At 46.8% G+C, this 15,359-nt stretch overlaps 1 protein-coding gene across 5 annotated transcripts in view; it reads right to left on the reverse strand.

Moving 5' to 3' along the window:
• Nucleotides 1-1,274: 1,274 nt before the first annotated feature.
• The window catches only part of DDR1 (discoidin domain receptor tyrosine kinase 1), a 34,177-nt gene continuing 20,092 nt past the window's right edge, over nt 1,275-15,359 (reverse strand). For 2 of the 5 annotated variants that reach the window (XM_075259725.1, XM_075259724.1), the window contains exons 4-18: nt 13,176-13,404; nt 12,923-13,070; nt 12,236-12,338; nt 11,681-11,867; nt 10,617-10,863; nt 10,079-10,228; nt 9,516-9,673; nt 9,020-9,230; nt 8,118-8,219; nt 6,973-7,205; nt 5,900-6,027; nt 5,469-5,675; nt 4,434-4,668; nt 3,945-4,094; nt 1,275-2,123 (exon numbers count right to left, since the gene is read on the reverse strand). In XM_075259725.1, the coding sequence (XP_075115826.1) occupies nt 1,965-2,123; nt 3,945-4,094; nt 4,434-4,668; nt 5,469-5,675; nt 5,900-6,027; nt 6,973-7,205; nt 8,118-8,219; nt 9,020-9,230; nt 9,516-9,673; nt 10,079-10,228; nt 10,617-10,863; nt 11,681-11,867; nt 12,236-12,338; nt 12,923-13,070; nt 13,176-13,404 (2,647 nt within the window). In that variant the 3' untranslated portion in view covers nt 1,275-1,964. The remainder of the gene's footprint in view (nt 2,124-3,944; nt 4,095-4,433; nt 4,669-5,468; nt 5,676-5,899; nt 6,028-6,972; nt 7,206-8,117; nt 8,220-9,019; nt 9,231-9,515; nt 9,674-10,078; nt 10,229-10,616; nt 10,864-11,680; nt 11,868-12,235; nt 12,339-12,922; nt 13,071-13,175; nt 13,405-15,359) is intronic. The other 3 variants (XM_075259726.1, XM_075259728.1, XM_075259727.1) reach the window with 3 other exon arrangements.

Here is a 15,359-nt window from a genome sequence, read left to right on the forward strand (position 1 = left end):
GATATATAGGGTTATAGGATAGAGGAGAGAAGCTGAGCTGTGTGATATATAGGGGTATATGATAGAGGAGAGAAGCTGAGCTGTGTGATATATAGGGATATATGATAGAGGAGAGAAGCTGAGCTCTGTGATATATAGGAGTATAGGATATAGGAGAGAAGCTGAGCTGTGTGATATATAGGGGTATAGGATAGAGGAGAGAAGCTGAGCTGTGTGATATATAGGGGTATAGGATAGAGGAGAGAAGCTGAGCTCTGTAATATATAGGGTTATAGGATAGAGGAGAGAAGCTGAGCTGTGTTATATATAGGGTTATAGAATAGAGGAGAGAAGCTGAGCTCTGTGATATAGGGTTATAGGATAGAGGAGAGAAGCTGAGCTGTGTGATATATAGGGTTATATGATAAAGGAGAGAAGCTGAGCTGTGTGATATATAGGGATATAAAGAGAGGGAGAGAAGCTGAGCTCTGTGATATATAGGGTTATAGGATAGAGGAGAGAAGCTGAGCTCTGTAATATATAGGGTTATAGGATAGAGGAGAGAAGCTGAGCTGTGTGATATATAGGGTTATAGGATAGAGGAGAGAAGCTGAGCTGTGTGATATATAGGGTTATAGGATAGAGGAGAGAAGCTGAACTGTGTGATATATAGGGTTATAGGATAGAGGAGAGAAGCTGAGCTGTGTGATATATAGGGGTATATGATAGAGGAGAGAAGCTGAGCTGTGTGATATATAGGGATATATGATAGAGGAGAGAAGCTGAGCTCTGTGATATATAGGAGTATAGGATATAGGAGAGAAGCTGAGCTGTGTGATATATAGGGGTATAGGATAGAGGAGAGAAGCTGAGCTGTGTGATATATAGAGTTATATGATAGAGGAGAGAAGCTGAGCTCTGTGATATATAGGGTTATAGGATAGAGGAGAGAAGCTGAGCTGTGTGATATATAGGGGTATAGGATAGAGGAGAGAAGCTGAGCTGTGTGATATATAGGGTTATATGATAGAGGAGAGATGCTGAGCTGTGTGATATATAGGGTTATAGGATAGAGGAGAGAAGCTGAGCTGTGTGATATATAGGGTTATAGGGTAGAGGAGAGAAGCTGAGCTGTGTGATATATAGGGTTATAGGATTTGGAGCAGGATTTCTGAGTAAAAAGCAGAGTAAAACCAGACAGGACTCCTAGGAGAGACAGTGAGAGTCCTGGATTCACATGGCCATAATACATTTGCATTACACAGATTATATCTGCAATCCCCCCCCCCCCCCCCGATTCCTGTAATGCATCAGCTGTAATCCAGTCTGTTCTGTATAATATGGGCTTTGTGACTCCGGCCTTATTCTTCAATCCTGCCCCAAATCATATAAACCCGATATACTGTATATACCACATAGTTTAGCTTCTCTCCCTCAGATGAGGGAACATATTACAGCTGGCGCGCTGACTTTGGCGACTTGTGTTCGGCCGCCTCCTTACTGTTAGTTGTCGTCCATATCATGAGGCTCCTCCACATCGATAGCTGAACTTTCCCACTCATTGGCCGAGGGTTACTGACCGCGGGGCCCCTCCTACTGCTTCTACACATATTAGGGATCGTGTAAGGTGGACACTTCCTTTAAGGGCTCACCTACAACCACACCAGAGGCCGGGACAAATTAAAGGATACATACTGAAATGGCCGCCATATTGTGGTCATGATAAATCCAGTGTACGGGGTATAGCATGTGTTTGGCTTAGGATCCGATATTTCACATTGTATGCACAAGTAGATATCGTGTCTACCATATGACTGGGATGTCCAGTGTGTATGACCAGGCACATACGGGGTGAAGGCTTGAAGGTGAAGATAGACAGAAGACGTCTCCTACATCCTATAGGCCACGTAGAAGGACTGCTATGGGGATGATGGGGTTACGATGAAGACGCAGGTGACGTGAAATGTATTGAACAGGGTTCCAGGTTACTCCTTCACTTCCACACTAGAACAGCAGAGGGCGTGAGAGGTGAGCAAAGCGTGGATGTCCTGGAAGGATGGCCGCTCCCTGCAGTCTCGGGCCCAGCACTGCAGCATTAACTCATAGAGGGTCTGAGGACAGGGCAGGGGCCGCGACAGGTACATCTGGAGGGGCAAGAAGGGAAATGACATTATATACTTGTGGCTTCTATAAAAACTAGTAATAATCACAGTATAAATAGACATATATTTATGTACATGATATAGAGACACGTTACATATAAATATATATATATATATATATATATATATATATACACACACACAATCCTATAGCACACACTGGAGCTTACAACTGTCACAGCCGGTCTTATGCCCACCATACCCCTCCCCCACGCCCGCCCACGCTCTTGGTGCCAAACCTGTCCCTGCCCCTGATCTCTACCAATCCACTAGAAGATGAGAGTGCACCATGGGTGTTGTAGTCTCACATCAAATCCTTTTATTCCTGAATATACAGTCCAGTGTAGACCAATGTTCCCCACCCTGTAGCTCTCTAGCGGCTGCAAAACTACAACTCCCAGCATGCCCTTATAGCATCTCTTTAGACCAAATACCGCATATGGTATTGCACCTTGAAAGGCACGCAGCTGTAATACCAGGTACGGCCTGTGGACCAGAGTGGCGCAGTTTCTGTAAGCCCTTTGAGTTTTGTTTTAAAGGGGTTGAAAGGTTGATGGCCTGTCCTTAGGATAGGTCATCAATATCAGATTGGAAGGGGGGGGGGGGGGTTATAACACCCAGACCATGTTGGTCAGCCCTTTTGAAGAGACGGCAGTCTTTGCCCTGTTCTGATGACACAGCTACAGCTATAGTCCTATTCCAGTGACTGAAGCTGAGCTGCAATACCAGGGACAGCCACTACGTAGTGTATGGCGCTATGCTTGGAATTCAGTGAATAGGCTGCAGCGCTCACCTAAACGGCACGCTCTCTATATAACAGCGCCGTGGGTGTCCCTGGTCATGGAAACACGTGAGCACCGTTACTTTTCTAACCTCATAGAAGTGAATAGACAGCAATACTCAAATATGGGGGTCAGTAGAATGGGGGCCAGCAAACCCCTCAGTCTGGATGGGGGTCTCAGAAGTGGCATAAAATGGGAATACCCCTTTAAATACAAGAACTCCACTTTATACGTTACTGTACCAGCGTCTACACTCCCTTGTTACTAGGAATTCCTGTATACTGCTGTAGGAGGTTCACAAAAGGTATCTGGCGGGGTGCGTGCAGGTCCTCTACCTCTGTGCTCTACTCCTGGACAACATGTTACAATATACATATAGAATTTAGAATAACACATTACTGGTGACTAAATCTTCATTATCTTGTCGATTTACCGTCTGTATTTTACTCCAGAGCTGCATTCACGGTTCTGTAGGTTTCAGAGCTGAAATCCCCCAGTTAAGCCTGGCTAAGCCTCTAGTGATTTGCGCTCCTTACACCGCCTTACAGGAGCTGAGCGGGCGCTGGGTTCACACTAGCGCGGTCTCTCATTTGATCGGGTCCGTCGGGTGACCTGAACATCGGAGGGGCAGAACGCTGAAACGGCGGTTACACACAGAACTCATTGACTACATTGTCTGGAGCAGACGTGAACGTAACCTAAGCTTGTAAGTGTGTGTCTGATCACCAGCTTGTTGTGTTCCAATTACAAGCAGCAGAATTATGAATCCAGCTCTGGAGTAAAATACAAGATCTAGCTTCAGTTCAGTACAAAATAATACATGATCTGCACCGCCTCACGAGGATAGGAGTAACTTGAAGCTCCTGGGCCCCAGTGCAAAATTGGTAATGGGCCCCTTTTATCTGTCAGAGAGACCTTTGGGGCCCCTCAGATTACGGGTAACAACGACTGTCACTGTTCCCCTATAGCAACACCAATGCTCTGATAGCAGAGGCAATTCCCCAATATCACCATTACTCACCTGCTTCTTACTGTCCCTGAAAACCTCGCCAGCGTTCTCAATCACGTCTTCATCGTTCAGCTCCCCGTAGGGCTGCTCCTTGCACAACATAAAGATCTCCCATAAGGTCACTCCAAAGGCCCAGACGTCACTAGCTGTGGTGAATTTACCCTGTAGATGTACAAGGCAGAGAATGAAGAGTCAGAGCTTTGACACAGGGATGTCGATCTGCTGATGTCACAGAACAGTACAGGAGGTATAAGGCTACTTAGGCTTACCAAACTGACCCCATAAAGGCCCCTTATAGTCAAAAATTCATTCCATTGTCTATTAAATGTATGTAATATTAGTAAACCTGTCCTGCTTCATCCCATACGCCCCTACACTAGGGATTGTATGTCAGCTTTCCCAAAAAGTTACTTTAACGCAACAGACTGGACCAAAATCTTATTATCGATCAACAAAAATGATTCCCATCGCGCTGAGACGACGGCAAACCCAGCTGCTCACCATGAGTATACACTCCCAGGCCATCCACCGGATTGGCAGGACTGCGCGGCCCTGTATGCGGTAGTAATCTCCAGCGTACAAGTTGCGGCTCATACCGAAGTCGGCTATCTTAATGGTGAGGTTTTCGCCCACCAGGCAGTTTCGAGAAGCGAGATCTCGGTGCACAAAGTTTAGTGATGAGAGATACTTCATACCAGAGCAAATCTGCAAGGCCACATGGAGGAGGCTGGGATAACTGAGAAGAAGACAAGAGACAGGATTACAGGTAAGACTCTGGATTCGTACAGTCAGTCCTCGTCATGTTCTATAAATGTGTCCCTGGTGTCATCTGGATCAATGGCCTCAACATGTAGCGGTATAAAACCTACTACTCCCAGCATGTTCATCGTCCCCCCCGGGACCTGTGGGAACAATATGGCGTAACACTGCGGAGGAATGAATGTTCAATGGCTGGCATTGCTATAGTGGTAGTGACCAGGGTCAGACTGAGGTTGGTAGGGGTCATTGGACAAAAAATGTCTAGGGTCTCCCCACCCCACCTAGGAGCCCGTGCATGGACCTCTTAGGTGTTATAGAGACAACAAGCTACAATGGAGAGAACCACACACTTCCCTGGCCATGCCGCCATTCTTCTAGTCTTTGTAGGACCACCAAATGTCCCCACCCTGGAGACCTCTTATCCTGAGAGGTTTCAGATGATTTTACGAACTGGCCTGGTCAGACGGTGGGGGTAGTGGTGTCCCTAGGACATGTCCTTGTGTACTCACACTATACCAGACAATGCCAGTCATGGGGACAACATGCCTGGCCCCACGACGTGGACACTAAGATGCCAATGAAGCCATGAGCACGTCCATAACATATAGGTCACCATATAATTGCTGGCAGATGCCAACATTTTTGGTGGGATCCCTTGACAAGTTCATGTCTATGGCAGGTCACAGATTTCCAGAATATCCACCAAATATCTAAGTTTATGGATTTTCCCCAATATGGTGGGTGCAGCCATTACTATTCATCTAGAGGTTGGCTCACCTGATACAAGGAGGGTTGTGTCCATCCTCCATGCGCTCGTCCTCCTCGGCCAACTCGTGGGAGCTGAGAAACTGATTGAGGTCTCCATTCTCCATGTACTCAGTGATCATACACAGGGGGTCCTCGTCCAGACAGGCCCCCAACAGGCGGATGATGTGCGGGTCACTCAGACGGGACAAGATCTTCAGCTCCTTGAGGAAATCACTCCTGAGAGTCAACGAAGGACAGAGATCAAAGATGAGATCGAGCCTGACTGGGTGACTGAACAGACCTGGGCAACTAATGGGCAACCTCAGCGGTTATTGGTGGGCGCTATGGTGTGACAAAGGCCATCGGCATCTACCGTGCCCCACTATGAGCGTGGACCATGGTGTAATAGACCTGCCTTGAACTTCATAAATAAGTACGTGGCAAGCAGAAAAGCAATTTACCTGGCGTTTTTATTTGCATCCGCACGTAGTAATTTCACCGCCACAAGAAGACTCCGCCCTTTGCGCATGTTGAATGGGAACTGAAGAACTGGCAGCTCGTGAGGATTCACAACCTCACACAGGTGAACCTGGAAACCAACCATAGCGGATATTCAATAAGATATACTATATGTGGAGGACAAAAAATCTGATTAATAAGGCAATAGAGGGGAGACTACTGTATAGTGTGACTCCGGCCAAGACTCTCTGGCCATTTTTCAGCCTACACTTGAAGTTCAGACTGATTGCTAGGGACCTGCTGCATGGCAACCCATTCAGGGAGAAGACAATGACAGCGGCCATGTCATGAGCCATCTCAGTCTGCAATATTAATCAGATTTTCCTAAACTTGAGGGAAGAAAATCACCCATAAATGACCAATAAAACATAACGGGCCTACAAAGACAAAATGGCCGACAGGAAGTTGTCAATAAAGGAAGACATATGAAAGCGTCAATCAGGACACATCACACGTCAGGACAAGTCACAATAAAGTAATAAGTAAAGGAACAGAGCACAAAATGGCTGACAGGAATATACACACGAGAGCGGATTACAAGTACATGGGGGTAAAGGAACAGAGCACAAAATGGCTGACAGGAACATACACACGAGAGCGGATTACAAGTACATGGGGGTAAAGGAACAGGACACAAAATGGCTGACAGGAATATAAACACGAGAGCGGACTACAAGTACATGGGGGGAAAGGAACAGGACACAAAATGGCTGACAGGAATATAAACACGAGAGCGGACTACAAGTACATGGGGGGAAAGGAACAGGACACAAAATGGCTGACAGGAATATAAACACGAGAGCGGACTACAAGTACATGGGGGAAAGGAACAGGACACAAAATGGCTGACAGGAATATACACACGAGAGTGGATTACAAGTACATGGGGGGAAAGGAACAGGACACAAAATGGCTGACAGGAATATACACACGAGAGCGGACTACAAGTACATGGGGGAAAGGAACATGGAGAGAGGACAGACATAGATAGTCGTATATAGCTATGAACACTTACCTCTCCAAACTGCCCTTCCCCCAGCTTCTCCCGAAATAGAAGATGCCCCCGGGGGAATTTGCTGAGGGGCAGCTCTTTGGAGGTGAGGGTGTCGGCAGTCAGGGCAGGCACCGCGTAGGTATTGCCCCCTGTTACCCCCTGCAGAGTAACAATATCGGCTTCGGCATAGTGAGGGACACTCGGGGCGCACACCAGGGGCAGCTTAGGAGACTCCAGTTCCCTGTAGCCGCCTTCTGGGGAGAAAGAAAGAAGACGGGTAAAGAGATTGGGGTGAAAGGAGACGGAAAGGAGCGAAATACAGAAATAATGAAAGTAGAAGCAAGAAGAATAGAGAAGAAGATCACCTTATAATATGGTCTAAGAAGTACAGGGACGGTTATCAGGAAATAGTGCCCGCTGCTGAACTGGCAAGTGCCCCTGGGCAATCTTATGGCTACAGTGACAGCTCAGCAGTGTTATCTATAGAGGTGTTATCTTCTATTGTAATCCAGTCTAGGATAGAAACAAGGTGACTGAAACCCCTACAGAATAGGTGTCAGTCTATTAGACTTAGTGGCCAGAGTGAAAATTGCAGGATTTAGATTTTTTTTAAATTAAATATAGAAAAATTTAAAAAAAGAAAAAAAAAAATCACAAAAAAAAATTAATAAATTATTAAAAATATGTTTAAAAAAAATAGATCATTTTCTGGTGACACATTCCCTTTAAATCAATGGAGCGCTATTGTGCAAGTTATTATGGAAAAGATGGAGGTTTAGGTTCAGGAATTGTAAGCAAATTGTGATCCAATGGGCTATGGGGGGGGGAGCCAACAGTAGGCCCGTCTGTCTGGGGTGGCAACCATAATAGGAGGTCCTTTATATCTGTAGACCACCCACAAACTGACATGCCAGAAGATTATTTGAGATGGTGTTCCCCTTTAAGTGCACTGTTACGTACACGGATGAGTTCCCCATGACAACTCAGACTGTCACGAATGGTTCCAGATAATGGGTCCCTGTACTTGTACTCATGCACAGACATGACAGTAGTTAGATATGGACTCTCCAGTCCTTAAGATGCCAGAGACAGAGAGAGACAGTGACACGGAGAGCAGATACAGATCGGAGCTGACCGTTTTGCGCTCCGAAGTGACAGCCCCTTACCCTGGCTGTTGATTGGCTTAGCCTGCACGCCACCAGGCTCTGTGATTGGCCGGCTGTAGGTGGAAAGCAGGAGCTCATAGGCTGGGTTGTTTAACAGCAGAGCTGGAGAGACACATGCAGAGTATATAGTGTACACCGCCATCATCATGCAGACACCGTGTACACGTCATTAGAGAATACACACACATGCACACACGTATCCCGCCCTACAACACTTCTGTTAATACGATCAGCACCATTTTTAGTCACCGAGACCCATAAAGAGTTAACTAGACATTCCTGCCTCAAACACATGTATTGCTAGTGGATATAGGATTATTGTATTTCTTATATACAATTTTCCAGAAACAGCGCCACACCTGTCCACAGGTCATATGTGGTATTGCAGCTCAGCACCAGTGAAAGGAATGAGTTATTCTGCAATACTGCAAACAACCTGTGGATAGGAGTGGCGCTGTTTCAGGAAGTAAGGATGTTTTTCTAATCCTGTACAATCCCTTTAATACACCTTAAAGGGGTCATCCAGGATTATAAAACAAGAAGTGACATCACTTCCATTGGTCACATGGCCATGCTGCGGCTCAATCTGATTCGTTCACTGACGTGATGTCACTTCCTGAGAGGAGGAAAGCCGCCATGTTTTCTAGTCCTGGATAGCTCCTTTAATTTTTGTTATTGGCATAAAACAGATCTAATATGGCGACCTGTCAGCACATGCTATGATATAATGTCATATAATATAATGAGGCCCCGCCCCATCCACTGGCCACGCCCCTTTGTAGTTAATAGTAATTATTACATTCCCTCGCCCTAACATGTACACTACATATATACATGGTCATGCACTTAGTGTAATACCCCTACACACATGCACAGTATATAACACCCTCAGACGCACTCACCTGCTCCATCCGAGCTGGGGCAGAGGGCCGCCATCTTAGCTAGGGGGTTGTGGTTTGGCTCCTGGTACTCCCCCTCGGAGGTTATGATGCGCTCGTAGCGGCTGCCATGTCTAGAGGCCAGTGACAGGTTCTGGGTGTTGTTGATGACCACGGTGTCGGAGGGGAGGGACAGGTGGGCGGTGAGATCGCTGTCCGAGGGACGGTGCTGAGCCTGGCGAAAAAAGGGTCAATAAGAGGAAATTAGACTATTGTTGGGGCTGCAGTTTGTGCTTCAGAGCTGCTCTTCTTACTGTAAATGGGGACACTGCAACCATTTGTATTGTTAACCCCGTCACCCCTGTGCACATAAGTACATGCCGATATCCATGCTTACTTCCCAAGGCCATTACTGTTGTGTGCATGCTATTGCGGAATAATTCCCCTATAGGGGGCGCTGCAACGTTTTGTGTAGTGTTGCAGTGTGGGCTGTAGGTAACCACATGACGGTTGCACTAACCTTCCCCAGCAGTCTCTTCCAGCGCTGCCTCCATAATATAAGGATAATGACGACCAGCAGGAGCAGGATGATGACCACCAGGCAGCCAATCAGAATGGAGGTATTGCTGCTCTCGTCCTTGACGATTGGCTGGTTTATCCTGTTAACACTGACGGCCTCTATGGCGGGAAATGATATATAAGAAAAATTAGGGACAAATTAAACAGATCTAGAGATAAAACGGGTTGCTAAGACTAGGAAACAGCGCCACTTCTGTCCATAGGCTATGGCTGGTATTGCATCTCGGTTCCATTTACTTAAATTGGACCTCTGTGCAATACCAGACATAGCCTGTAGTCAATAGTGGTGCTGTTTCTATGTCTGGTATTGCACTTGAGCCCAATTCAAGTGAATGGAAATGAAGATGTAATACCCATCACAGCCTATGCATAAGAGTGGCGCTGTTTCTGGAAAAAACAGAGACTTGTTTCTATTGCTGCTCAATGGTAAAGGGGTAGCCAAGTATAAAAAAGTCATAGCCATGAAAATAAGAATCCACACTGGATTAAGTACAACGTTCTCACCGTGAACACTTTCACTGGAACTGCCTATGGTAGTCGGAGCCGTTTTTTGGCTGGTGCCCTGGGGTAACTTTGTTGTAGGAGGCGGCAGGGTGGGTTCCCGTGGTAGGGGGAGGGGGCTCGGTTCCTCTGGTTCTGATGAGTCGACAACATCTTTGGGTCACAAAAACATTCAGGTCACATGACAATGAACACAATGAGGTCCTAAAAACTCAAAATAATCATGTACAGAGAGCCAGATGCATCAATGGGTTAAAAGAAAACAAATATTTCATTATATTGCTCACCAGAAACAGCGCCACTCTAGTCTGTAGGCCATGTCTGGTATTGCAGCACAGCTCTATTCACTTTAATGCAATACCAGACACAACCTGTGCACTGGAAAGGCGCTGTTCCTGGAAGACAAAGTGATAGATGGATGACCTAAAGGGTTCCAGCGATCATGAGAACGGGATCCCGAATCTGCCATCTCAATGGGGAGACAGTAATGGCCACCCCGCCAAACAGCGACTTATCTGACACATAGGACGCAAATACTGACCAGAGAGAAAGGAGATTTCACTGAAAAGCAGCCACGGGCTGGAGAAGTAATAATGACAGCGCAGGATTCTCGCCAGCCTGCCGGACAGGGGCATAGTGACAGTTCGGGCGCTCGGGTCACGGACGTCCATTGCCAGGGGCAGAGAGACCGGAGTCGGGTCCCATGGAGTGTGCAAGGAGCGCTTGAAGTAACATTCCACACGGCGGAACACCTGGACGCCCCGAGAGTGCATGTTATTAGCGTGGACCTGGAGAATAGAAAGACGGTGAGGTCATTGCAGGGCAAAGGTCAGACAGGGGGGCAAATGGGGCATTTAAGACAGCCGGGAGATTGTGCCATTTTGGGCTCCTCTATAGTCAGATCCTTCCTTCCCCTGACACCGTCAGAAATAAGACAGCCATCCAAAATTGGGGGGTTCAGGCAGCTTTCCTCTTGTGTCTATGGGGTCTTATGGGGACTATGATACTGAGTTCCACTCCCTGGATGGGGCTGAACTGCAATGACAATCACAGCCACTATAGGATGTGTGGCGCTGTGCTTGGAAAGTGGTGAATGAGTCAAATTAAAGGGGATTTCTGGCCCCAAATTGATTTTTCCGCAATTTGGGTCATCAGTATATGGCTCTATGGGGTCTGACACCTGGACCCTGCACAGATCAGCTATTGCAGGTATTACATGCAGCACCACTCCTATACAAGTAAGTCCGTTGTCCTGCACCGGCCGCCATGCTATTACCTATGATCATCCCGTAATATACGGAGAGGAATTCTCAGGTGTGTTTGTTTATATCCGCATGAAGGCCGCCCAATTGACTGTGGAAGATGTGCGGGTGATATGAGCGACACGGGCGGGCGCAGACATCAAAGGCCGAATCTAGGACCCTTCAGGTGTCTATAAATAAACAAACCCCATGCGGGAGATAGAGACGGAGAAAGTGACATCTTCCGTATCTTCTAGTTCCCTTCCCCATGACGGCAGGGTCTATGTAATACTGTCTGGTGTAATATAGTAACGCAGGGGAGGAGGGGGATGCAGCTGCAGTGTCTTACCCACGCAGTACTCACCCGCATATATGTAAAGGATCTCAGAGCATCAAACTCAAACTCCATTTCCAGATATCCAGATGGGAAATTTGCCTCATTCCAACCAACATAATCATACCCGGGCCAGACACCCTGCTCCTTGTGCTGGAGGAAGTCATCAGCCCCAATAACCCCATCGGTCAGCTGACCCAATCCGCCATAATGTAACCTGGAGGTGAAGACAAAGTGACAATTAAGGGTTTTCTACCAAAAACAGCGCCACAGTAGCTTATGGTCATGTCTGGTATTGCATCCCAGCTCCACTGAATTGCAATATCATAAACAGCCTGTGGACAGTTGTGCCGTTATTGGATGAAAGCTACAATGTTTTTCTATTCGTGGACAATCCCTTTAACAGGTTCCTCCTCCTATTAAATATAGTCCCTGCATTAGTTCTTTCTGTTCTATATTATGGTTAGACATTCAAGAAATCCACCCAACTAAGCCAAAGGGACTCTGCCCTGATAGACTAATGTCATGTAATAGCGGTAGATACATGGTAGGCGGTATAATGTGTATATACGTGTAGATAGTTACCCTCCGACAGTAAATCCATCATATGTAGAGTCATTCAGATTAACCATTCCCGAGCCAAGATTCATGATGTCTCCTGGTGGGGAAGTGTAAGAGCGGAGGCCATCTGTGGTGGGAAAGAGCAAGACGTCAAGAAGAGACCCCATAGTGTGTCACCAGACCCAGCATATCACCCCAGCCCTGCAGATAGATAGGTTACTGTCACCAGAACCAGCATATCACCCCAGCCCTGCAGATAGATAGGTTACTGTCACCAGAACCAGCATATCACCCCCAGTCCTGCAGATAGAAAGGTTACTGTCACCAGAACCAGCATATCACCCCAGCCCTGCAGATAGATAAGTTACTGTCACCAGACCCAGCATATCACCCCAGCCCTGCAGATAGATAGGTTACTGTCACCAGAACCAGCATATCACCCCAGCCCTGCAGATAGATAGGTTACTGTCACCAGCATATCACCCCAGCCCTGCAGATAGATAGGTTACTGTCACCAGAACCAGCATATCACCCCAGCCCTGCAGATAGATAGGTTACTGTCACCAGAACCAGCATATCACCCCAGCCCTGCAGATAGATAGGTTACTGTCACCAGCATATCACCCCAGCCATGCAGATAGATAGGTTACTGTCACCAGAGGTGAAGGTGATGGCTGAACTGGTCCCATATGGTGTAAGCAGTAGACTTACCTTGCCATACGCATCCATATAGTTCCACTCTCAAACACACACTCATGACTCGATCAGCCATGGGGTAGAAACGAACATAACGGGCAATAATTGGGGGTCCAAGGTCCTTCAAAACGAGGTCATGTGTGTTCTCATTTCCAACTATCACCTATACAAGACAGAATAGACCAAGTGGTAAATCTACTGTATTTCACACTTAATTCTGTAGGACGCCTCCCATGCTATCCCCTCCATCAGCCCCACCACTGCTCACCTCATTCCCCCACCGGTCTCTCCACTGCGCCCACTTGTACCCATCTCTACTGTAGCGCAACTCGTAATGTCGGACAAATTCTTTGCCCAGTCCTCCGCTGTCTCGACCCTGTGTGCCGACAAGGGTCAGGAAAAAAAGCTTCCTCAAGTCCACCTGGAGATATTCTTCATTATTAGGATAGACAGGCCCAGCGGGGCACCAGGCGCCATCACCGTCGCTGCTTTCTAGTCTGTGGCATGGAAAAGAGACGGGGACATAGTCAGAGGCTGGACAAAGATGGCAGACCCTACTAGTCTAATCCAGAGGACACTTCTCTTACTGTAAAGAATCCTTTCTACTTCTGCTACAGTTCATACAATTCCCCTGGAATGGAAACATTTAGGAAATACAACTCAGGTGCTGGAATCCATTGTCACAATGTGAAGGCGACAGGATTCTCTATTTTTGCGCAGCCCAATGTACGGTATAGTAAAAAGCACGACGTGTTCTTCACACATATGGAAATACACCAGGTTGAAGGTCAACTTAAAGTGGGCACCTCATGTACTAAGTAGCCGAAGTGAAGTGACCTACAGCCGCCTGCCAAAGCCTTCCTGACATTGAGGAGTTATGTTACTGACACAGCGAGGTCGAGGCAACTGTTATAGGAGTAATAGTGACCACCATAGAGGTGATTATATAACAAGAAGCCAGGACAATGTAAGGGGCAGCTCGGGGTCATAGTTCACCCTCCCTGTAACCGCCAATGACGTCACAGGTCACTATAAAATATATATCATATCTGTATATCACATTGTGGGGTCAGGACCTGATGATATTATAGAGATGAGGGGCCTCACACAGGCTCTGCTTATGGCTGAGTGATATCTAGTGCGCCATCTCTCTGACAAAAAGAGGTTCCTCAGCAGCTGCAAAAGATATACACCTCAGCTGCTGCAGAACCTCATAATACACACCTCAGCTGCTGCAGAACCTCATAATACACACCTCAGCTGCTGCAGAACCTCATAATACACACCTCAGCTGCTGCAGAACATCATAATACACACCTCAGCTGCTGCAGAACCTCATAATACACACCTCAGCTGCTGCAGAACCTCATAATACACACCTCAGCTGCTGCAGAACCTCATAATACACACCTCAGCTGCTGCAGAACATCATAATACACACCTCAGCTGCTGCAGAACCTCATAATACACACCACAGCTGCTGCAGAACCTCATAATATACACCTTAGCTGCTGTAGAACCTCATAATACACACCTCAGCTGCTGCAGAACATCATAATACACACCTCAGCTGCTGCAGAACCTCATAATACACACCTCAGCTGCTGCAGAACATCATAATACACACCTCAGCTGCTGCAGAACATCATAATACACACCTCAGCTGCTGCAGAACCTCATAATACACACCTCAGCTGCTGCAGAACATCATAATACACACCTCAGCTGCTGCAGAACATCATAATACACACCTCAGCTGCTGCAGAACATCATAATACACACCTTAACTGCCAGAGACCTTCTTTATGAAAAGAATGGGTGTTATATTAACCAATCGTTGGCTATAATATTCCTCTAACCCTTCATAAAGAGATTCTGCAGCAGCTGTGTTGTGTTTTATCAGAAATATCTAACCCTGTACAGTATCCTCAGCTTGGGGTCTTGTGTTTTTACTCCTGGATGACTTGTAATAACCTGATAATGTACAGGGGGGGAGGGGCAGGATCCTATATATGTCTGACCTGGTTACTTTATTGCTTAGTGTTCTTTGCACCTCCTATAGTCCTACCCTAATAGACAGCTGGAGAACTACATGCGCCCTCCCCATCCCCCTCCAGATTTGGGCGCAGTAGCCGTTGCGGTCTCTGGATCCCCTATAGCTAAGAATCTGAGCACAATGCAGCCCCGTCCAGTTCACACTGAGTTGCACAACCTGCGCCTGGAGACAGATCCACAAGGTCGACTATTTATCTTCTTCTCACAGAAATACATTTTTTTTCCTCAGATTTTCCTTGCATGAGAAAACGACGGCCTTGTCATGACGCATAAAGCATTTCTTGGGCAAGTCACGACAAGATGGCTTCCATGTACAATAATTTTCTTTGTCAGCATATTGAGCCAGACTTTCATCCTCTAGAGATCTGCGAGATGTTCCCACGAGCGTTGCAGCAGT

This window comes from Leptodactylus fuscus, chromosome 11 (assembly GCF_031893055.1).
Source record: "Leptodactylus fuscus isolate aLepFus1 chromosome 11, aLepFus1.hap2, whole genome shotgun sequence".
NCBI lineage: Eukaryota > Metazoa > Chordata > Amphibia > Anura > Leptodactylidae > Leptodactylus > Leptodactylus fuscus.